General features: G+C 49.5%; 1 protein-coding gene across 1 annotated transcript in view; it reads right to left on the bottom strand.

Moving 5' to 3' along the window:
- Positions 1 to 512: 512 nt before the first annotated feature.
- Positions 513 to 23,048, bottom strand: part of RAB20 (RAB20, member RAS oncogene family) — a 35,325-nt gene continuing 12,789 nt past the window's right edge. Inside the window, exon 2 of the mRNA XM_011989781.1 lies at positions 513 to 1,641. Coding sequence (XP_011845171.1) covers positions 1,109 to 1,641 — 533 coding nt within the window. The 3' untranslated portion in view covers positions 513 to 1,108. The remainder of the gene's footprint in view (positions 1,642 to 23,048) is intronic.

The following is a 23,048-nucleotide window of genomic DNA, read 5'->3' on the forward strand; positions in this document are numbered from 1 at the left end:
GAGGGAGGGGAGGGAAGGGAGGGAAGGGAAGGATGGAAGAAAGAAAAACAGCACTCATGAAACCCGCTGCCCAGCACCATCCACCCCACGTTGCCTCCCAACACAGAGCCCCGACCCCGGCCTGCTTTCGTTCAGTCACATTTCTGGGAAAACAAATCTACTGTCTCCCGGCGTCTCTGTCTGGCATCTTCCAATAAAGTAGCCACCCCATGGCCAGCAGCAGCAGACCCGAGGTGGGTTTCTGATTCAGAGACCTGGGTGCTCGGGTGCCCCACACTTCAGCAGAACCAGAGCTTTTAGCTTTGCTACTATTATTGGAATTCAAGTCATCAAGAAAACTAGGCAGATGGGCCAATCTAAATATTCTGCAATTGGTAAGGATTTCACACAGCTTCCGCAGAAAGAGAGACGTATCTCAAGTTCGCAGCCATCTTCCCAGCGCCCCCCACCCTACCCCACAAAGAGTCCCTGGGACTGGGGGTGCAAATGAAGTCAGTTCAGTCTCAATACCCAAGTGTTTCCCAAAATCCTCTTTAATAATACATGAAACCCACATTGCTGCAATCAGTATAAAAACAGTTATTCCTGATTTTGTACAAATGAGCATGTCTAGAGTCAGGATTATCAAGCATCAAGATACAAGTACCAAGTGGGAGGACCAAAGACAACTCACAGTGAAGAGAAACGCTTGGGAACAAGAAATGTCGAAGCTGCAGGACGTGGTAACAACCCAGGGTGCCGAAAGGGTCAGAGGTGCAGGTGCAGACGCAGGTTTCTGCCTGTGCAAGGGTGAGGGGCCGTCGCAGGCTGGCTGCAAAGGACCAGTGCCGGGCAGTGAGGCAGAGAGTGCCAGGGCTCTCGACTCTGCAGATTGGGCTTTGCAGAAGATTCCTGTTTCCCCACCTCCCCACCCCTCTGACAGAGACCGAGGAGACCACGCACATTGCCCTCCTCTTCATAGCCAGCCATCGTTTCCACTCCCACATTCTGCTGCGTGTGTCACTCTGGAAAAATAATTCCTTGGTGTTCCTTGCTCCTTTCAGATCACAGCTTGCCTGGTCAGACCCCTTCCCACATGCACAGTCTGAGTCCAGGAGGCCCTCGAAAGTCAGGCACAACACCCAGATCTGGTCCTCTTGGGCGGCTTCTGACTGGATATATCCACTGTGTGTGACGGCCTCTCGGCTCTCTGCTGTAAGATCATTGGCACCACCAGGTCAAACAGGGTCTCAAACAGGAGGTCCACATTGTAGCCGGTCTTGGCGCTGGTCTCAAAGCACATCTGCTCAGCGGCCGGCACGTCCTGCTCATCCAGCATCTTGTACTTGAGGATCTTTTTATAAAGGGCCACGGCGTCCTCCAGCTGCACCTGCTTAGGCACCCTGGGGGAGACACAGTCCCCGGCATCCGTATCTGGACTGCACTTTTCCTTCTCCTGGCCCGCCAAGGCCCCCTCCTCAGTGAGGTCCACTTTGTTCCCCACGATGGCGAAGAGGCAGTCTTTGCTGGCCGTGTCTGTCAGGCCCAGGAACCGGTCCTCCAGCTCCACCAGGCTCTGCGGGTGATTCACATCATAGGTGAGGATGATGGCGGCTGCTCCCCGGCAGTACATGGAGCCCAGACCATGGAACTGCTCCCGCCCTGGTGGGAGAAGAGGGACAGAAAGACTGGTTATCTCTCATCTCAGAACACAGCCACCAGCCACACTGCAAGGGAGCGTCCCACAGGGATGTTTATTTTTAGGGCAATACATACAGGATGAAACGCTTAAACATAGTTGATGGAGAACGTGCCACCCATGGGCACCATCCCCAGAGCAGGAAGCCCCTCGAGAAAACAAGCTGTTGGGTGCCCAGAGTAGATGGGAAATCGAATCTAAGAATGTTCAGGAAGAACAGGCCTCAGGCATTCACACAGCCCTCCCTGCCTTCAAGCACCAACTCCAATGGAGCCATGGCCCCAGCCGTGGCTGGAGATGGAAGGAATCAAGAACCGATATCCAGAAAAAGGCAGCGACGGCCAAGGCCCTTGCTGAGATAGAAGCTGACTCAGGAATGCAGGCTCTGGAAGCTAAGTGTGCTCATGTCCCTTCACCCTCCTCCTCCTACAGCCCGTGGGTGCTCCCAGCTGCCCCGTGCTGCCCTGCCCAGGAGGCGCTGCGGGGAGAGCTTCTGAGTTCACAACAGGGGTTGTAAACCACAGCTGCACTTACCTGCCAGAATCACACAGCACCTTGCAGTGTTCACAGTATTTTTAGGACACAGTGGACATCTTCTCTCCCTCACTGGAATCTGAATCCCTGAGGAGCCAGGCCTCAGCGTTTGCACTTCTTGCGGGTGCCGCAGCCCCACCTGCCCTCCAGGCTTTAAAACAGACAGAGGTGCGCGCAATTGCAGGCAAGTTGGGAGCCTGCTCCCAAAACATTTCCAGGTCGAGATCAAACCCTCGGGACACGGCTCAACGCCAACACATTGGCTGCTGACAAGGTGCTGTCTGTCGCTGGGTCTGGCAGGGAACAGGGCCAGCTGGCACACACCCTGCAGTGCCTGGAGCGTGGGCCTCCGCTCTCCCCGTGCCCCCAGCACTTCGGCCTCACAAGGTCGGTGAGGGCACACACGCCTTCCACGAGGAGACTGAAGTGTGGGGGAGTCAGGCACAGCAGTGCTCGAGGGAGGCTGGGCCAGGGCACTGGAACACCCGCCACCACCCTGTATATAAATGCAGAGGCCCCCAAATTGATGGCTAAAAAGGGGGATGAAAAGGTCCTGGTCTCTGTGTACTTTTACAATGCAATCATCTAACCAAACCAACCCGGGTCAGAATACACTCCCCACAGGTAACACCTGCACATCCATAGTGTCCTGTTCCCGACATCTGCCCCAGGGCCACCTTTCTATCCCACCAGCAGTGCGCAGATCCCCAAGGGGGCCTGCTCACCTCCCCACCGGCAGGCAGCTCCCTGCCAGTCCACTCAAGGGCTACCCAGGAACTTTCTGGCAGAATTCTACACTCCTGCCTGTAGCACAAGCTTCCTGCATACTCAGATTTGGAGGACAGACCCCCACAAGGGGAGCAGATCTGGCCAAGGCAGGTGTTCCTGGGATAGGTGCAGTGCACACAGCAGGTGACAGCCCCCAGCAGGGACGGCCCAGACGAGCACGCCTGCTGGTATGTCCTCCAGGCCTCGGCATGCTTTTCATCGTTGGGCACATCTGCCGCGTTGGGGCGATGAGCTCTCAGGTTGGGGCGATGAGCTCTCAGGAAGCAGCTGTGGGAGAGGCGGCAGCATGCACCATGGCCCCCACCTGCCTCTCGCGGACCGAGCAGGGTGTGCGTGGCATGGGCCCTCCCTGCTGGCAGAAAGGGGCTTCACAGGCACTCCCGGTGATGAATCTGTTTCAATCACCAACGAGCAAACCCTAAGTGAGATCTTCCAACCACAAAGCACCTGCTCCCCACCACACCTGCCAGGGGCACACTTTCGAAGAGGAATGAGACTGAGACCTGTGCTCAGACGCCATCCCAAGGAGCCTCTGCAGACAGGCCTGGAAGCTGCAGGCCAGCTCCTCCCCTCCTCCCCGGGGCATGTGTGGCCTCCCGGGCCGTGCCCTTAGACCAAGAGGAGGGAGAGCTGGGAACGACTGACAACAGCACTGGCCTCCACTCTCAAGCTCAGAACGCAAGGTCAAGTGCCTTTGAACAAGGATGAGGCTGCTGGGGCGCTGGCGCAGAGAGAGGTGGCACCCGGGGAGTGTCCAGGCCCCATTCCAATCCCTTCCCTGGGAAAAGTAAGCCTGATTTTGATTTTTTAAAAAGAAGCTAACAATGTGGATTTTAATCTCCCAAGTTTTAAGCATTCACAACTAATTCAAAATGTTCTAAAGATCACATTTAGGCAAACCAAAATGCAACAGTGGCCCATCATCGGCAGCTTCTAAATTATAAATGGTCCCATGTCACTCTGAGGGCAACTTCCCCTGAGTGTGTGGACAGCGTCGACCAGTAGCAAGGGCTCTTTACCACCGGGGTCATAAACCAAATTCATAGGGTCCATGACCTTGAATGTGGGAGAAAATGTCATCTTTGTTTTCACCACGCTCTACCTGAAATTTACCACTTCCTTCCACTATAAATATTGGCAGCAAACTGCAGAAATGGCAGTAAGGGGCACTCATCACCAACAAGGCCAGCAGGTGCCTCCATCCGCATGCCAGCCGCCTCAGACACTCCAGTGCGATGCCGACGACCCTTCAGGCCTGCCACGCCTTCATTCATTAATATGTGGACCATGGACCACATACCAATCGTAATTTTAAAAGGCTCTGGATGGCTGTACTTAAGGACAGCTGGTTACCTTTGTATGTGACTACACGTACTTGGGCACAGTGTTCTGAGAAGGGGTCCTTGGCTCATACGCCTCGGGGGCCGAGGGGATCTTGACACAAATGAAGTTAAGGACGCTTGGTCTGTGGGGCTTTGGAGCATGGACTGAACGCACAACACCTGCACATATGTGGCTCCCTAAGGCACACTGTCCTTTGCCAATAAACCACCACTCAGAGCCAAATAGCCAAGAAACACAACACAATTTCATCCCATTTCCATCCCCAGTCTCCTGAAATGGCCACATTCTGATGACACCAAGTCCTCAAACCTTGCTAGGCGATGCTGCCTGAATTTTGAGGCAGGCTGGTCACCCTTTGGGCAACCCTGGGGAGAGGATCCCACAGAGACACACACTCATGTCCTGCGAGAAGAGCCAGACGGACCTGACTACTGACCACTGTGGTCTCCCAGGCCCCGAGCGTGGGTTCCAGCTCCCCTTCAGCAAAGCCGACAGTGTGCCCTTCGGGGATGGGAGGCAAAGTGAGCTGGGAGCTGAGCCCAGACCAGCTCTGGTAGGAGGCAGAAGAATGTGCCCTGCTGCCAGTCTGAGGGTCAAAGTGCCAGAGCTAGCCGGGTCACCTCCCTCTTCTGGGAAAAGCCAGCCTGGGAATGCTGTGGTTTGGGCGACAGAGCCACCCTGTTGGCAAGCAGCTTGTGCGCTGGAATTCAGCACCTGAAGGGCAACATTCCTCCCTTCCACATGCCTACCGGGGTCAGCTTCAGACTGAGAAGTCAGTCCGTTTCCAGTCAAGCTGGCCTGGACCCCAGCAGGCAGAAACCAAATAGTGTCCCCCAGATCCAGTCATTCTCCCACTACAGAAGATGATGATCAAGAGCCTTTAAACCCCAATACAGCAGGCATTAGCTTAAAAAAGAAAAGGCTAGGGCAGGAGGATTACTTGAAGCCAGGAGTTGGAGACCAGCTTGGGCAACACAGCAAGGCTCTTATCTCTCTCTCTCTCTCTCTATATATATATATATATATATAAAATTTATATGTGTGTGTGTGTGTGTGTGTATATATAGGTATATATATATTCTTTTTTTTTTAATTAACCAGGCATGGGGACACATGCCTGTACTCCCAGCTTCTCTCTCTCTCTCTCTCTATATATATATATATATTTTTTTTTTATATATATATATATTTTTTTTTTTAATTAACCAGGCATGGGGACACATGCCCGTACTCCCAGCTACTCGGGAGGCTGAGGAGGGAAGATCACTTAAGCCAAGGAGTTTGAGGCTGCAGTGAGCTACGATCATGCCACTGCACTCCAGCCTGAGCAACAGAGTGAGACCCCATCTCTAAAATAAATTTTAAATGGTAATAATAAAGAGAAGAAAAAGGCCAAGGGCAGAGACTCATGCCCGTAATCCCAGCACTTTGGGACGCCAGGGCGGGTGGATCACCTGAGGTCGGGAGTTTGATACCAGCCCGACCAACATGGAGAAACCCGTCTCTCCTAAAAATACAAAATTAGCGGGGCGTGGTGGTGCACGCCTGTAATCCCAGCTACTCGGGAGGCTGAGGCAGGAGAATTGCTTGAACCTGGGAGGCAGAGGTTGCGGTGAGCTGAGATAGCGCGACTGCACTCCAGCCTGGACAACAAGAGTGAAACTCCATCTCAAAAAAAAAAACAAAAAAAAACAGAAAAGAAAGAAAAATGCTTCTCCATAATTGCCACAGTACTAAGACTTTTGTTTCAGGCACACTAATCCCATAGATAACAGTCCAGGCATCACGAGGTTTTTACGTGAGCTAACAATGTCATCAGCTTCTACCTACCAGATTTCACAAGAGTGTGACTATGGGAAGGCGGAGTCAGGGACATTCCAGCTACCCCGGAAGAATTGTTTTCAAGTCTCTGTTACATAGTTCACTAGCGCCAAAGGGAGAACTGTTGATGCCTATGCCGAAAATAGTTTTTCATTCCGCATAAAAATGTCTGCTTCGCCTTTAAGAAACTAAAAAAAGAAATAATAATACAAAAGGAAAGACCTTAGTAATGAAAGGAAGTGGCCACTGAAGAATCACAAATGCTAGCCAGAAAAAAGTAAGAACTGTTGCTTGAACTCTACAATCTGTTATCTCCCCATTAATGAACGCAAACCAATTAAATGCAGTTGCCCCAGCTAAAGAATTTACAAGCAAGCAGTTTTCATATCTGAAATTCTAAAATACTGCTTTGGAGATAATGTATAGCTTTTAGGATTGCTAATGGAATCTTCAGGCTGCTGTCAATGAGCGCATTGTCCACACCAAGAAGGGCCAGTCCCGCGGGGAACAGAAGTTCTGAATTTAATCCTAATTGAATTTGAGTAGGGGCTCTGGTATTTAAGGCATGACAGTGAACATAAGACAATGAAGATAAGATAGTGTCACTACAACTTGACCTTTTGCACTTGGCTTTGATGGATTTACAGTGTATTTGAATCCAAGGACCCTCATGCATTTTCTGGTAGTTTGTGAACGTGCTCTGAGCTGGGCCGTCAGCCCCTGCTGCCCACCCCATACATATGTCAGCCCCTGTATCTCTCAGAGTGTTGATTTCCTGTCTACAAGTATGGGCTTAAACTGGCTACTTCAAAGTCCCTCTCCCTGGAAATAGGATCAGGCATCTCTTTCTCTCTTGCCTTCTCCCCCACACAGGAGTCCCTCAGTACCAATCCTGAAGCCAAAGCGCTAAGAATTCTGATAGTTTACTTGGACTTTCCTGGAGAAATAAACCGCCTCACATCCAATTCTGGGGATGCCAGAGCCTCAGGCTGCCCCAGAAACAGGGCAAAAGAGAAAAATCACAAATGGGTTCAAATTCAACCAGTGCAGCCAAGGATCAGTGAGCTGCCAACCCTGGTCTGGTGAACGGAGCCAGGCTGCCGAGCCTGCGTGGCCACTACCAACACCGGCCTGCTGCTCCAGCACATCATCAGGGCTGGGGGCAGGGGTTTGAGCCCAAGGAGGGAGCCCAGCCTTCCGCCAGACTCTCCCGCCTTTTAGCCTGGGCTGTCTTCGGGCCAAGCAGATGGGAAGATGGGTGAGTGACAGGAGCCTGGGGCTCTAGGTTCAACTTGTACAGGAATTGTTACTCGACTATGTAGCAAATCCATAAGTGATCTGCTAAGCTTTATGTCACCAGCACATACAGACGAAGACGTCAGTTACCCCTGGTGGTGAGGGAAGCCTGAATCTGTAATAACGCCTCCAGTGTCTGATCAGCCACACTGTTAGACAGACTATTGCAACGCAGCAAAACTGACCAGGACTTTAACTGGTGAGTCCAGAGCGGCCAGAGTTGAAGACGCCCCCCCCCCTCCACTGCAGACAGGGCCCTGGGGAGGCAGGTCCCACTTGCCCCACCTCTACACAGACACAGGCCCTGGGGAGGCAGGTCCCACCAGGTTTGTTTCTGGAATTTACAGATCTAAAAACACAATTGTGTCTGTTCACCTAAAGAGCTAATTCCACTCATTTTATGAGGTTTACGTTCTGTCTAAACAAGAGAAATGGAAGCCAGAGCAGGACTTGGTAATTTATAGCAGGGAATGAGCTGTTAACTTCCACGATCCCGTCCCCGTATCAAGGACAGGAAGCGCTGCATCAGCGATGGGAAGAAGCATGGCCAGCACAGTGTGAGTCCTCAGGGTTTATTATGCTCATGCAGGCTTCCCCTTCCCACGTTTCACAGGAGAAACTGAGGCACAGATGGAGAAGGAAATAGGCAACGGACACAGGAGGGGTGGAGCCCTGACAAGCACACTGGCGACAGGCACCCCAGGGAGTCTGGTCTAACCACCCCTGGAAGCAGAGGAAGGTGGGCTGCCTGGCAGGAGAAAGGCCTCGTTCCACCCTGTGATCCCACAGAGCACAGACATTTGCAGAGCGCAGCCGCCTTCCCGGGAGCGCCACATTTTACGCAGAGAACTATCCTGGAAGTGCCGGCTAATTCACTGCGCAGGAACCGCAGAGCGTTCCGATAAAGAGCCCCCACTCTAGCGACAGACTACATTCAAATCCGCACCACGTGACCTTGGGCAAGTCACTTAGACAAGCGGTACCTCAGTTTCCCCGTCACTAAACTGTGGGTCGCACCTGCCAAAGGGTGGCTGAGAAACCAGAATCTGCACACAGGTAAACTGCCTGGAGCTGTGCCCAGCATATTAGGCCCCATAATAGAAATGTTTGTTCCATAAATCGTGAGATTCTTCCCAAACCTAAGGATGGACGCCACCATCCCAGGGCTGCCCATGTCCCGGGTCTCGTCATCCCTCCATTTACACACTACCTCCTGGGGCCGACTGGGCGCGTTTGCAGTGGACCAGTCTTCTACGTTTCTTATTCTCAGATGATGACCTTCTCTCTGGTCCCGGGGGTGCTCCGGATGTTGCCAGATCAGTGGAACGGACATGGCCCAGGGTTCAGGCACAAGAGGAAGGGAAGTCAGCAGCCACAGTAATCTTGATCCGCTGTTGGGGAACTGAAAACTGCGCAAGTGCTTTCCATTTCACTCTTCAGCCTTCCCAAAGCCAAACACAGCCACGCTTCTACCCCAAGGGTTGTGTCGCTTTTACTAATGGTGTGAATAAGAGAGTGGGTTGAGACAGCCATCAGAAGCCACAGACACCCTTGGCTCACATCTTAAGCATGGGGTGGGGAGACTTAAAATATGCTGATGCTCAGACCCTGACCCAGCTGCCAGGATCAGGAGCGGGGCTGGCATTGGTATCAGCTTTAAAAGCTCCCCAGGTGAGTACCACGTGCACCAGGAGTGAAAATCAGCAATTCAGCCAGTGCAAGTGGGAAATCAAAGGGCAGCTATTGAAATGTAAGAATTAGAAAGCTTGGTATTCCAATTCATTGAAAAGTGAGCCCTACCAGGAAATGCAAACACTGAGACAACAGAACTTTTATTATTTATTTATTTACTTTTTTTTTTTTTTTTTTTTTGAGACAGAGTCTTCCTCTGTTGCCCAGGCTGGAGTGCAGCGATGCGATCTCACTGCAAACTCCACCTCCCGGGTTCAAGCAATTCTCCTGCCTAAGCCTCCCTAGTAGCTGGGATTACAGGCACACACCACCACGCCCAGCTAATTTTTGTATTATTAGTAGGGACAGGGTTTCACCACGTTGGCCAGGCTGGTCTCGAACTCCTGACCTCAAGTGATCCACCCACCTTGGCCTCCCAAAATGCTGGGATTACAGGCGTGAGTCACTGCGCCCGGCCTATTTTATTTAATTATTATTTTTTTGAGACAGAGTCTTGCTCTGTCACCCAGGCTGAAGTGCAGTGGTACAATCATGGCTCAATGCAGCCTCCATCTTCTGGGCTCAAGTGTTCCTCCCACCTCAGCCTCCCGAGTAGCTGGGACCACAGGTGCATACCACGACACCCAGCTAATTTGTTTTATGTTTGTGTAGAGATGGGGACTTACTATGCTGCTCAGGCTAATCTTGACCTCCTGGGCTCATGCTATATTCCCAACTTGGCCTCCCAAAGTGCTGGGGTCACAGGCATGAGCCACTGTGCCCAGCGGAGAACAGAAACTTTTAAGATGAGTTCTCTGCCTTGCCAGATCGGACAGCCCCCTGGCAGGGAGCTCACAAAACATCAATGTGACAGCCTGAGGAAAGGAAAAGTGAATCTTTTCCTTTCAGACCAGAGATGGGAGCAAAATAAGCAACTCCAGCAATGGCACCAGCAGCAGCACAGCCTAGAGCAGCTGTGACGTACTTCTCATCAGAGATTGTTCAAAAATACATGTTTTTTCACGTGTTTGCAGGTTGCATCCACAAACACGAGCCAAAAGGTTATTTTAGTTCTATTTTGTAAAGTTGATGAGTTTTGGCTAAAGTTTAGAGTCATGGGACCATCTCCACAGGCATGATCTACATTCCCTCTAGGCTTGTTGTTTTAAACTATCTGATAGTGAACTTGGTTAAATAATGGTGCGTTGAGGCCAGGCACAGTGGTTCATACCTGTAATCCTAGCACTTCAGAAGGCCAAGGTGGGAGGACCCCTTGAGTCCCTGAGTTTTAGAGACCAGCCTGGGCGACACAGTGAGTCCCTGTCTCTACAAAAAAATTTTTTAAATTAGCTGGGTATGGTGGTATGTGCCTGTAGTCCCAGCTATTCAGGGAGGCCGAGGCAGGAGGATTGCTTAAGCCCAGAAGGCTGAGGCTGCAGTGAGCTGTGATAGTGCCACTGCACTCTAGCCTGGGCAGCAGAGCAAGACCCTACCTCAAAAAGAGAGAATGGGATATGGAAGTAATCATCCCCTCAGAAGCATTAGAAAAGAATAATTGATTACTATAACCAACACTGTATTCAACTGCTTGTTGATTTTAGTGCAATAAGGAGGGCCCACGAGAGTCCCCAGGTGCATGAATGGAGCTGGGCTGCCTGGAGCCAGCACAGGGCCTGGTTGGACACACCTGCCTCCGCCAGTACGTGGAAAGTGGAGAGCCAGCAGGCAGAGGCCCCATGCAGTGGGCAGGCCCTCCCCCAAGAACGCACATGCACCAGCGCCTCCAGAGAGCCAACGGGCTTGCCAGTCTCCACCCACCATGATGGGGAACTGTATGTGTTTGGGCCCCGGTGCCCAGCAGTTTGGTCCTGCACTAGCCTGGACATGGCCGGGAAGGTGTTTTTTAGGTGGGATCAGCATTTCCATCAGTGGACGTGAGAAAGCAGACGGCACTCTGTGATGTGGTGGGCCGTGTCTAATCAGCTGATGGCCCGAGAAGCAAAGACTGAGCTCTTCCAGAGAGGAAGGAATTCAGCCCCCAGACAGCGACACAGCAACCTTGCCTGAGCTCACACACACCCTGTTGGGTCTGTTTCTCTGGGGAAGCCTGGCTGCCTTACTCACGTGGACTGCTCACCTGCTTCCCTGGGATGGAGGCTGTCTGCAAAGCTGAGGCTCTCCAGAGAGGCCCGTGCAGCTCCCCCCTTTTCAGGCTGTCTCCTAAGGCCAAGCCCCCCACAAGCAAAGAGGTGCTGCCACCACAATGTACGGGTGTGCCGGCCAAGGGTGCCGACCACGCCCTGATGCCTGCCTTGCCCCTCAGCCAAATGTCCAGGGCAGGGGAAGTGGCATGAGAGGGGCTTTTCAGAAAACTGCAAGGATCACTTTGACCCAAACTGGCCACTTCTTCATTGAGGGTTCCTTGCCCGGGCAGTTATCCTTCAAAACGCTGATCCAATAGGAACCTCCCCTACTGTGCACCCGGGGGGACTTCCTAGCAGGTTTCAAAAAGAGTGTGAGCTCCACAAAACCGGACCTCACCATAAATGCACAAGTCCTCTCCTGCCAGCTGTTCAACGACACAGTAAAATCGGAAAAATATGATTTCCAAAACGAACAGCAGAAGATATATCCAGCAACATCTTTTTTTTTTTTTTAAATAGAGACAGGGTCTCGCTCTGTCACCCAGGCTGGAGTGCAGCGGCACAATCATGGCTCACTGCAACCTCATCCTCCTGGGCTCGAGCAATCCTCCCACCTCAGCCCCCCAAGCAGCTGGGACTACAGGCATGTACCACCACACCTGGCTAATTTTTTAATTTTTAGTAGAGATGTAGTCTCACTAAGTTGCCCAGCCTGGTCTCAAACTCCTGAGCTCAAGTGATCCACCCGCTTCACCCTTCTAAAGTGCTGGGATTACAGGCCTGAGCCACCGTGCCCAGCCCAGGCACATCTTTTACTGGCAGGGAGACGGAGAATGTAATGAGGAATTTACATTCAGAATTCTTCCTCGTTGTGAAAAGCACACATCTCACCTAGAACTAGCCACATCTCTAAGTCCAAGCCACGTGTGGCCAGTGGCTACCATGCTGGACAGCACAGAGCAGACTCTGCTCAGAACTGGAGACCCCCGACCGGAACCCACCCCGAACGTCAGGTACAGCTCCTGGACCACAGCAGACACTCACGGGCTACTCGGAACAGGCATGACGGAGACGTGAAGTTACAGAAATGAATAAATAACGCACGGGGCTAATTCAAACAACCACTGCGTGGGTCGCATCTTCATGGATCCTCAGATCACCCTGGGAAGTCTCTGTTTGCTATTTTCGCAGATCTGCAAGTCGAGGCTCAGAGACTCTGTTGGCGGGATTGGAGCCCATTCTCTAGATTCCACCTCTCCTTCTCCTGCCTGCTCTGAGTGCTTCACGGCTTGGGCCCTTCCACAAAACGCCCGTGCAGTGACTAACTTTTCACAGGCAGCCGTGAAGCACCGCACGCACCCGCACGCCGGGCCCAGGCCTTCCACGCAGGGGCTGGACCCGCGCTGCTAAGCGCCCACGGACCACACCGCGCTCTCGGCCCAGCAGCAGTGCCCGAGGCTCCAGGTCCTGTTCGAAGCCGCGCAGGACCTTCGAACACAGAAATGGATTTCATTTCTCTCCTTGAAGGTGAGCCAGAGGGCAGGAAACACCACTTTCTGTTTAAAAATGAAATCATAAATGTATTACTATGGGTTCAAAAAATATATGTTCAAGTCTTCATCTCTGATGAAGGCCCGTGAATGTGGCCTCATTTGGAAACAGGGTCTCTGCAGAAGTGATGAGCTAAAATGTGACCCCACGGAGTATGGCAGACCCTTAATCCAATCTAACTGCTGTCCTTATTAGAGAAGACACACAGAGACACACGGGCGAAGATGATGTGAAGGCTGACCCCCAGGCAGGAGACCACAGGGAAACAGAGGCAGAGATGAGAGCCACAGCTCCGCAGGCAAGGACGGCCAGCACGAGTCAGGAGCTGCAGAGTGGCGGGGACAGCCTCTCCCTGGAGCCTCCCGAGGCGCACGGCCCTGCTGATGCCAGTTCAGACCCCACCTCCAGGATGGGGAGAGGATGAGCTTCTGCTGTTTGAAGCCCCCCACTTTGTGGGGCTTGGTGACTCAGACCCCTACTAAAGCATGGACTGGGCGGCAGGTGGATGGCCTCCCCCTAGACAGGCACCGAAAGTCAGGAAGAACGATGTCTCCTCTCACCAAGGTCCATGTGAGAGTCAGGCAGCCAAGAGAAGCTCTGCTTCCGTTGCCTCCCCACTTCCTCTCCCCGAGGAAAGCGGGGGAAAAATCAAGATGATGATGAACTTCAGTGAACTCCACTAAAGGAGAAGTCAGTGAGGATGGGCCAGAGAACACTGAACTCAGACAACCAAAGCTGAGAGGAGGAGGCAGGGTCACCTCCAGGCCCGTCAGCAGAACTGCTCGCTTCCGGAAACAAGTTACAGCTCACAGAAATCACATGCACAGGAATATCTAAAATGGCTTTTTTTTTCGGGGTGGGGGGTTGTTTTTATGTTTATTTTACTTGTACTTTTTTTTTTTTTGAGACAGGGTCTCGCTCTGTCACCCAGGCTGGAGTGCAGTGGTGCAGTCATAGCTCATTGCAGCTGTGACCTCCCAGGTTCAATCCTCTGCCTTAGACTCCCAAGTAGCTGGGACTATAGGCTGGCGCCACTACACCTGGGTAATTTTTATTTTTACTTTTTTTGGTACAGATGGGGTCTCACTATTATTGCCCAGGCTGGTCTGGAACTCCAGTGCTCAAGCAGTCCTCCCACATCGGCCTCCCAAAGTGCTGGGATTACAGGCGTGAGCGACCACGCCTGGCCGCTTCACTGTTGTACATCAACCGCATGCCACTAGTATAAGAGTAAGCAATGCCCTCTAACCCAATTTACACAACAGGAAGTTGTCCAGTTCACTGTCCTTCTTCAGAAATATGAGAAGAGGCGGTAACGACTGAAAAAGTTATCAAAGAAAAACGAATGATTTGTCCAGCCAAAGAAGCCATCAATTGTCCACGCCTTGAAGAGGAAGCTGCCACTAAACTCATGAGGAGGAAAATGTCTCGCCATGGACAGACCAACCTCAGGGTGGGACCAACACCATCTCCTAGACGTAACGAGCGGCTCAATCAAGCACCTGCGCCTGGCCACATCAATGCATTTTTACCCAAACCTGCATGTGTCATTCCTGTTGTCTCTGCTCAATGATTTGAAGGATACACTAAAAACAAAGCAAGTGTCCTAGGCCATATGAACCACTCAGATCACCACCTGCAGATAAAGTAGCTCCAAACCTGCGGCTCATTACTTGGCTTCTGGAAAAATGACTAATGTAAAGCAATAAGATGCTTAGTTCTCAAATCACGTCACTCTTCAGACATGAATTTACTAAAAATAGTTCAATGGCAAAACCAAATTACTCAAAGAGATGTTCTTTAATACTCCGATATTAACAAAAACAGGCAAGTCCCAAAAAATACACTTATATAACAGATTTAGCTTTAAAACAGACACTGGCACATGCCAGCATATCTAATCCAATCTCCTTTACCTTCAATAGATACTCTGTTATCCTGTAACAATGAATTTTTAGAATGAGATTATCAAACGTGCAGGTATTTGCTAACGTCTCCAAATAAAGTAAAACTAAAATTATTTCAGCTCTTTTCAAAGCACGTTCTAACCTGTTTCAAAGTCAAGACTTAATTATAAATATCATATTAAGAAAACTTTTTAAATCTAAACAGGGAGGCCAGGTGCAGTGGCTCATGCCTGTAATCCCAGCACTTTGGGAGGCCGAGGCAGGTGGATCACCTGAGGCCAGAAGTTCGAGACCAGCCTGGCCGACATGGTGAAACTCTGTCTCTACTAAAAATACAAAATTAGCCAGGCGGAGTGGTGGGTGCCTCTAATCCCAGCTACTCGGGAGGTTGAGGCAAGAGAATCTCTTGAACCCAGGAGGTGGAGGTTGCAGTGAGCTGAGATCGCGCCACTGCACTCCAGCCTGGGCAACAAGAGTGAAACTCCGTCTCAAAAAAAAAAAAAAAAAAAAGTTAAAATGGTAAATTTTGTTATGTATATTATACCACAATAAAAACCTCCACATTATATATGGAATATGTACGTATCTCTCTCTCTCATGCAAAATAGTGTCTACGAAGGCGGCGAGGAGCTGGAACAGCATGCTCTCCGCTGCCCAACCCTCACGGGGTTCGTCTCTGCTGGGCTGCAGCAAGCCCTGCGCAGCTGCCTACGGCCCTGGAATGGGAGTCACCTGGTCATCGGGTTAAAGTGCAGAATCTGGCCCAGGAGGCCTGGTTGGGTCCTGGGTTCTGCTGCTGCCAGCCTGAGGACGTTGCAGAGGAAGAGACAGCCACGCTTCAGCCTCTCATCAACCCAAGGTGAGAGTCGACCACCCCTCACTCTAAATAAAACCTGACAGTTGATCTTTTCACACCTCACCACTCTCCTGCCTTCCTCTGATACTGTCCACCTGGTCACGGTCACAGGTCACAGCAGGTCGCAGCGCAGCAACAGATTCCTCAAGCAGTGAAAGCTGACCCCCAGGCCTTAGGAACATCCCTTCCGCCTGGGGCTGTGGCACAGGGTAGGGCCAGAGTTAATCAGATTTGGAATTAATTAGGTTTAGAATGTGCTTTTGCAACTGCTGTAGAAAAGTGCCTGGCTAAGTAAACAATAGGGCAACAGCTTTAGCAAATGGGAACAAAGTGTCTTCAAACAATCCAGAAATTGTTATCAGCCCAGGCACAATAGCAATACAACTGCCACACTGAAAGCTCACCTCCTTCTTACCTTCTCATTCACACAAGATTCACCAGAAGAGTTCCAGTGACAATGTCAACTTGGAAAGTATTTAAAACTTCCTCCATTCCTTCTGACTTCTCATTTTCCAGGACAAGCAGCCAGGTTAGCAGGGAACTGCCTGCCCTAATCTTGGTATAAGTGGAATTATCTGGGCCAGAGCCCTTCGCCTGCCTGGGGCTCAGCTTCCTCAGTGTCCCTGAATCAACTGGATCTGATTCCTTTAACCAAGTCAGTGTTCCTTCCACAGACTTCCCTAAGAGCTGACTGCGAGTTTACTTCATGGGTCAGGCAGAGTGTCAAGACACACACACACTGACACACATGCACGTACATGCCATGCACACATACACCTACTCACAGTTGCATTTCTTTCTCCCCACTATCTGTGTCCACATTTTACACATCTGGAACGAGAGACCCCAGATGCTCACCCACAGAGACAGTAACCAGTGATCACCACCAACAGGAACAGGGTGCAATCAGCCTGGGGAAGGAACTGCCAAATAATAAAGGTGTTTGTTGGTTTTGTTTTTTGTTGTTGTTGTTGTTGTTTTTAACCAGAACACTTGCTGTATTTTCTTCTCAGCTTTACTGGGGTATAAATGACAAGCAAAATTTGTACATATTTAAGATGTACAACATGATATTTTGATGTATTATGAAATGATTACCCCTATTAAGCTAATTAACACATCTATCACTGCACGTAGTTACCACGGGTGTCCAGTGAGAACATTTCAACTCCACACGCTCAGCCAATTTCAACCTATGACATGGTACTGTTAACTACAGTCACCTGCCTGGGGCTCTGTGTTAGACCTGAAGAACTGATTCAGCCTGCAGAACTGCATCTCTGTAGCCTCTGATTAAAAGCTCCCCAATTCCCTTTCCCCACCCACCTGCCAGCCTCTTGTAACCACCATTCCACTCTGCCTCAGTGAGTTCAACTTGTTCAGATGCCAGGCATCAGTGAGACCACGTGGTATTCATCTTTCTGTATCTGGCTTATTTCACTTACCATGATGTCCTCCAGGTTCACAAACCACAGGATTTCCCCCTTTTGTAAGCTTGAATAGTACTGCACGGTGTATATTTACCACATTTTCTTGATCCGTGCACATCAATGGAAGCTTAGGCTGATTCTGTATCTTGGCTACTGTGAACACGGGAGTGCACATGTCTCTGAGAAATACTGATTTCCTTTCTTCTAGACAGATACCCAGCAGTAGGACTGCTGGATCATTTGTTAGTTCTAGTTTTAATTTTTTGAGGAACCATCATGTCTTCCACCATGCCATACCCATTCACATTCCCACCAGCAGCGTGCGGGGTTCTCTTTTCTCCACATCCTCACTAGCACTTACCCTTTGCCTTTCTGATGACAGCTATTCTAAGAGATGTGACCTGACAGCTCATTGTACTTCTAACCTGGCTTTCTCTGTGATTAGTCATATTGAACATGTTTTTCCTATACCTGTTGTCCATTTGTATGTCTTCTTTTGAGAAACGTCTATTTAGTTCAGGACTTTTGCTCATTTTACTTTTTTTTAATTTTTATTTGAGACAAAGTCTCACTCTGTCACCCAGGCTGGAGTGTGGTAGTGTGATCTCGGCTCACTGTAACCTCAAACTCCTGACCTCAAGTGATCCACCTGCCTCAGCCTCCCAAAGTGCTGGGATTACAGGCACCCAGCCTGATTTTTGTATATGGTGTAAGACAAGGGTCTGGTTTTGTTGTGCATATGGATATCCAGTTTCCCTGGTACCATTTATTGAAGAGGCTGTCGTTTCCCCAAAGGTTCTTGGCATCGTTGTCAAAGATCAACTGACAGTAAACATGTGGATTTGTTTCTGGGCACTCTACCCTGTTCCATTGGTCAATGTGTCTGTTTTCATGCTGGGGTCATGCTGTTTTGATTACTATAGCTTTGTAACATATTTTGAAGTCAGGCAGTGTGATGCTGCCAGCTTTATTATTGCTCAAAATTGAGCAAGAATTTTGCTGGCTATTTTGGGTCTTTTGTGTTTCACATAAATTTTAGAATTTTTTTTCCATTTCTGTAAAAAATGCCATTGGAATTATGATAGTGATTGCACTGAATCTATGAGTGGGATTTTAAAGCAATTCTACCTTGACACATGTTAAAAAATAATTTTCCAAAAAGGGCAAAATCATGACTCTAATACAGATGTAAAACTAAAGACACATTAAAGATCTCATTTAACTCATTCAATGAAGGAGCCAGGCCTAGGTCATAACCAGCTCAAAGTCAAGAAGGCATGGAGACGTGTGGCATAGACAAACAGGAATCCCAGAGCCTGTGGAGGGTGACATCTAGGAAGACACATGCAGAACCAGAGAGGAGTGCCACAGTGAGAGTGGAAACACAGGCAAAGTGCCTCACTGAGGGAAAGTGACGCACCACACACCCTCAAATCTCAAGTAGGTCTTAGATACGGTTTGGCTGTGTCTCCATTCAAATCTCAACTTGAATTGTATCTCCCAGAATTCCCACATGTTGTGGGAGGGACCTAGGGGGAGGCAATGGAATCATGGGGGCATAATCTTTCCCACGCTACTCTCATCGTAGTGAATAAGTCTCACGAGATCTGATGGTTTTATCAGGGGTTTCTGCTTTTGCCTCTTCCTCATTTTCTCTTGCCGCCACCATGTAAGAAGTGCCTTTTGCCTCCCACCATGATTCTGAGGCCTCCCCAGCCATGTGGAACTGTAAGTCCAATTAAATCCCTTTTTCTTCCCAGTCTCAGGTATGTCTTTATCAGCAGCATGAAAACGGACTAACACAGTTTCCATTAAAAAATACCTAAGAGTGTAACTGGGTTGTTTGTAACACAAGGGATAAATGTTTGAGGGATGGATACCCCATTTTCCACAACGCAATTATCATGCATTGCATGCCTATATCAACACATCTCATGTACCCCATAAATATATACACCTACTATGTACTCACAAAAATTTAAAAATTATTAAATAAATTAGATCTCCCAAATTAGTGCCCATCCTCGCACCCCCTACTCTTCGTCACAGCCCGTGTTAGAAATTGTATTGTGAATGCTCTTTGTCTGTGGTCCGTCTCCCCAGCTGGGCTGTGTATTCTATCTGCTGCCACTTGCCCACGCTTAGCAGAGTGTCTGATTTATGGGCAGTCCTCCAAAAAGTGCTGAATAAACGAATGAGCAAGTTCACACTCACTGAGTGTTCACCCTACACACATCAGGATATTAAAACTAGAAGGAGCTTGAAGTTCCTTGTGCTGAGGTGGTGACTGAGGTGGACACATGGGCCCCCCGGAGCGTGGACAAGTCTAGAGAAGTGCATCAGTGCCGCCTCGGGAAGATGATAAAATTCCTGCACTCCCCCTCAAAAAGAAGGAAATACAAAGCAACATATAAACAGGACACAATAGGAGTCTATAAAATACACCCTGTAATGTTAAGGACCTCTTTACAGTCCTTCATTCTCTATTATTAAGCAATTAATCACTACAGAGCCTTGATGTGGGGGAAAATGTTGCATTTACTTCTGAGCGCTACATTCCTGTTTCATGATCTGACTCCACAGAAACACCGTGGATCCTGTAGTCTTCACTCGGAAACCAGGACCAAGCATACATCAAAGCAGACGAAACGTCAATGTCCAACCAGAGCCGTTCCAATCCATAATTCTGAAAGTGATTCCTTCACATAGCAGAGAAACCCCATGAGACAGGCACCAAAAAAAGAAAAAGCCTCAGCCATTTAATCCTTATCACCCTTTACAAAGGTTAAGGGAACCTACGATGTGCCAGGAGAAAGAAGATGACGTTGTATTACTGAGAGCCGAGAACCATGCTGGGCCCCTGTACATCTGTCATCTTATTTAAGCTGTCCCTGGAAATAAAGTTTACTACTACAGTTTTAAGACGAGGTCACTGAGACTCAGAGACAGGATCATATCTTCATCATGTTTTCTACAAGTGCTCCAACTGATTCATCTAAAAAGAAAACCTGCTGATGCCAAATACAGCTGTGAGGGAAAGGTACAACCCCAAACTCACCTATTTGGGCAACGTAAGCCATTTCAAGTTATGCCATGAGATGGTAGCGTCCCGAAAGGCAGTTCCAACCCACAGGGAAGCACGGTTACACGAGTCTTCCATTTCTAAGTAGATATGCCTCATTTTTTATTGATGCACTCAGCGGCTCTGCAGGCCACCCTTGGTCTGTGTGACAGGGCCACTAAGCGTGTGTCATGGCATGGCATTGGGTGACACACAGGCTCACAAATCTTAACTGACCTGGAGCATTTGTGAACAGTACAAGCTGAACTTCTGTTTTTTGTTCTTTGGGTTGTTTGTCTGTCTATTTGTTTTTGAGACAGGGTCTCACTCTGTTGCCCAGGCTGGAGTGCAGTGGTGCAGTTACGGCTCACTGCAGTTTCAAACTCCCAGATTCAAGTGATCCTCCCACCTCAGTCTCCCCAGTAGCTGAAGCTACAGGCGTGCACCACCATGCCTGGCTATTTTTTTTCAATTTTTAGTAGAGACAGGGTCTCGCTATGTTGCCTTGGCTGGTATCTATCTTCTGGCCTCAAGGGATCCTCCCGTCTGAGTCTCCCACAGTGCTGGGATTCCAGGCGTGAGTCATCATGCCTGGCCAAGCTGAACTTTTGTACCACAAACAATAGAAAGTGTTCTTCCTTCTCAAGGACTCATATGTCAGAAACCTGGAATGCCACCAGTCAAGGCCAGGAAGCTGACTGTTGTGCCAAATCACAGCGGTCTATACGGCGCCTCCTCTAACCAGACTGTCCTGAGCTAGAGCAGCCAAGGTCAGGGAAGGGAATGGACCCCTGCCTCAAACACACTGAACCAGCTGGCTCTGCATAAATGAGAAAGCGCATCTCAGACACGAGGTGCAGCAAGCTTCCTACGTGAATGAAGCGCGCGTAATTCTACCTGGGGAAAGTGTTAACAGGAATCTGAATACATTGATCTTGTTAGTGATGAGACAGGCCACAGGTTGAAACTATTTTTCATTTACCACCGTTGGGTGCAGCAGGACTTTTCTAGTTCACAGGCACCCCATGCATAAAACAGAATGTAGCCCGACCTACATTTATTACATTGTGTGAGTAAATGCACACCTGGAGCAATTCTTTTCCGGTTTCACTCTCACTTTAGAACAGAAGTCACTTCTATGAAGGACACAGCAGGCGTGGTGAGATTAAGTGCATAAGTCCTTGGGCAGGTCTGCCCAGATCAGATCCCATTCCACCACTTCCTGGAGAAAAACCTGGCTACCTACTACAGTCCCAGAGAGGATTAAAGGAGCTAAAATGGGGAAGCATTTTGCATAGCCTTTGGCACATACTAAGTGTTGCGGAAGCATCGGCTATAATTTAAGGCCAAAGCTATAATATAAGGCCAAAGTCTGCAGACTGGAACCTCAGTCTTGGGAAGACTGCGTGACCCCACAGGCTAATGCTGGCTAATCAGCCCACACAACAATATTGCAAATAGGCCGTCCCATTTATTCTTTGTATCTAAACACTTATTTTCAAATATAGGTAAGCATTTCAGATATAACCTGGAGCAAAAACAGTTTCCTGTAGCAGGTATTCTATAACTGTGTATCTACCACCAGAGCAACTCTTTATGCCCGTGAAGGCTCTTAGTAATAAAATTAAGAACTTTCAAAATATAAATAGGAAACCTGGTCAACAGAGTACAAAAATAAAAGACGCTGTATCCTCAAGGCAACTTCAGTTAGAATGCTACATCTTTTTGATCCAACAATTTTTTTTTATTTTTAAATAATGCAAGGCAGAATGATAGATTAGAAAACACCATGATTCGGCCGGGTCCGGTGGCTCACGCCTGTCATTCCAGCACTTTGGGAGGCCCAGGTGGGCAGATCACTTGAGGTCAGGAGTTCAAGACCAGCCTGGCCAACATGGTGAAACCCCATCTCTACAAAAAATACAAAAATTAGCCGGGTGTGGTGGTGCGCACCTGTAGTCCCAGCTACTCGGGAGGCTGAGGCAGGAGAATTGCTTGAAGCTGGGAGGTCGAGGTTGCAATGAGCCAAGATCACACCACTGTACTCCAGCCTGGGCAACAGAATGAAACTGTGTCTCAAAAACATACAAAAACAAAAACAAAAAAAACGCAAAAAACTCCTGTCATTCTAGAAATGTCCGCAATTCAGTCTCACCCGCCTCCATCCTCATGAAGGCACCAGGGGAGCACGGTGGGCACACCTGATTTCTTGGTTAGGTCTGTTCTGTTCCTGTTTTATGCGGGGTGTGTCTGTATGCACTGCTCCCATGTGAGGGGTCCTGGCTCCATCGCAGCCTCTTAACCAGCTCAGTGCCAGGAAGGGTGGACTTTGACAAAAACCCACCTCAAATCTGCACTCCCCAACCTGGAGTGCAACTGGGGCAAGCTCCCTAGGCTCGCTGGGCCTCAGCTTCCTCATGTGCACCGAGAGGTGAGGATAACACCAAGCACACAAAGTGGATGCCGGAACAACAGACGATGCCAGAAGGCACTGAGTGTGATGTCTGGCACCCAGAAGCACGATAAATGCCTGTTACTCTCACAGCCCAGGGGCCCCAGCAAGGTAAGGGCTGGGTCCCTACAGAACCCAGAGGCCTGAACATGTGTGTGATGATTCAAAACCTTCCAGGCCAGTTTTTCATAGGACACTGCCCTGACTTCCTTGCAGAACCCTAGCACTAGGTAGCTGAGGCTTCAGACCAGTGTGTGGACAGCCGCCAGGCCAGAGGGAGGAAAGACATCCATTGCCATCAGCATCTTGTGAGTCCACAAAACAAATCAGCAAATATTTACTGTCATGCGGGTCCGTGTGAAGAGACCACCAAAGAGGCTTTGTGTGAGCAAGACAGCTTTTTAATCACCTGGGCGCAGAGTCCGAAAAGAGAGTCAGCGAAGCGAGATAAGGGTAGGGCCGTTTTATAGGATTTGGGTGGGTAAAGGAAAAGGAAAATTACAGTCAAAGGGGG

This window comes from Mandrillus leucophaeus, unplaced genomic scaffold (assembly GCF_000951045.1).
Source record: "Mandrillus leucophaeus isolate KB7577 unplaced genomic scaffold, Mleu.le_1.0 Scaffold363, whole genome shotgun sequence".
In the NCBI taxonomy this organism is placed as follows: Eukaryota; Metazoa; Chordata; class Mammalia; order Primates; family Cercopithecidae; genus Mandrillus; species Mandrillus leucophaeus.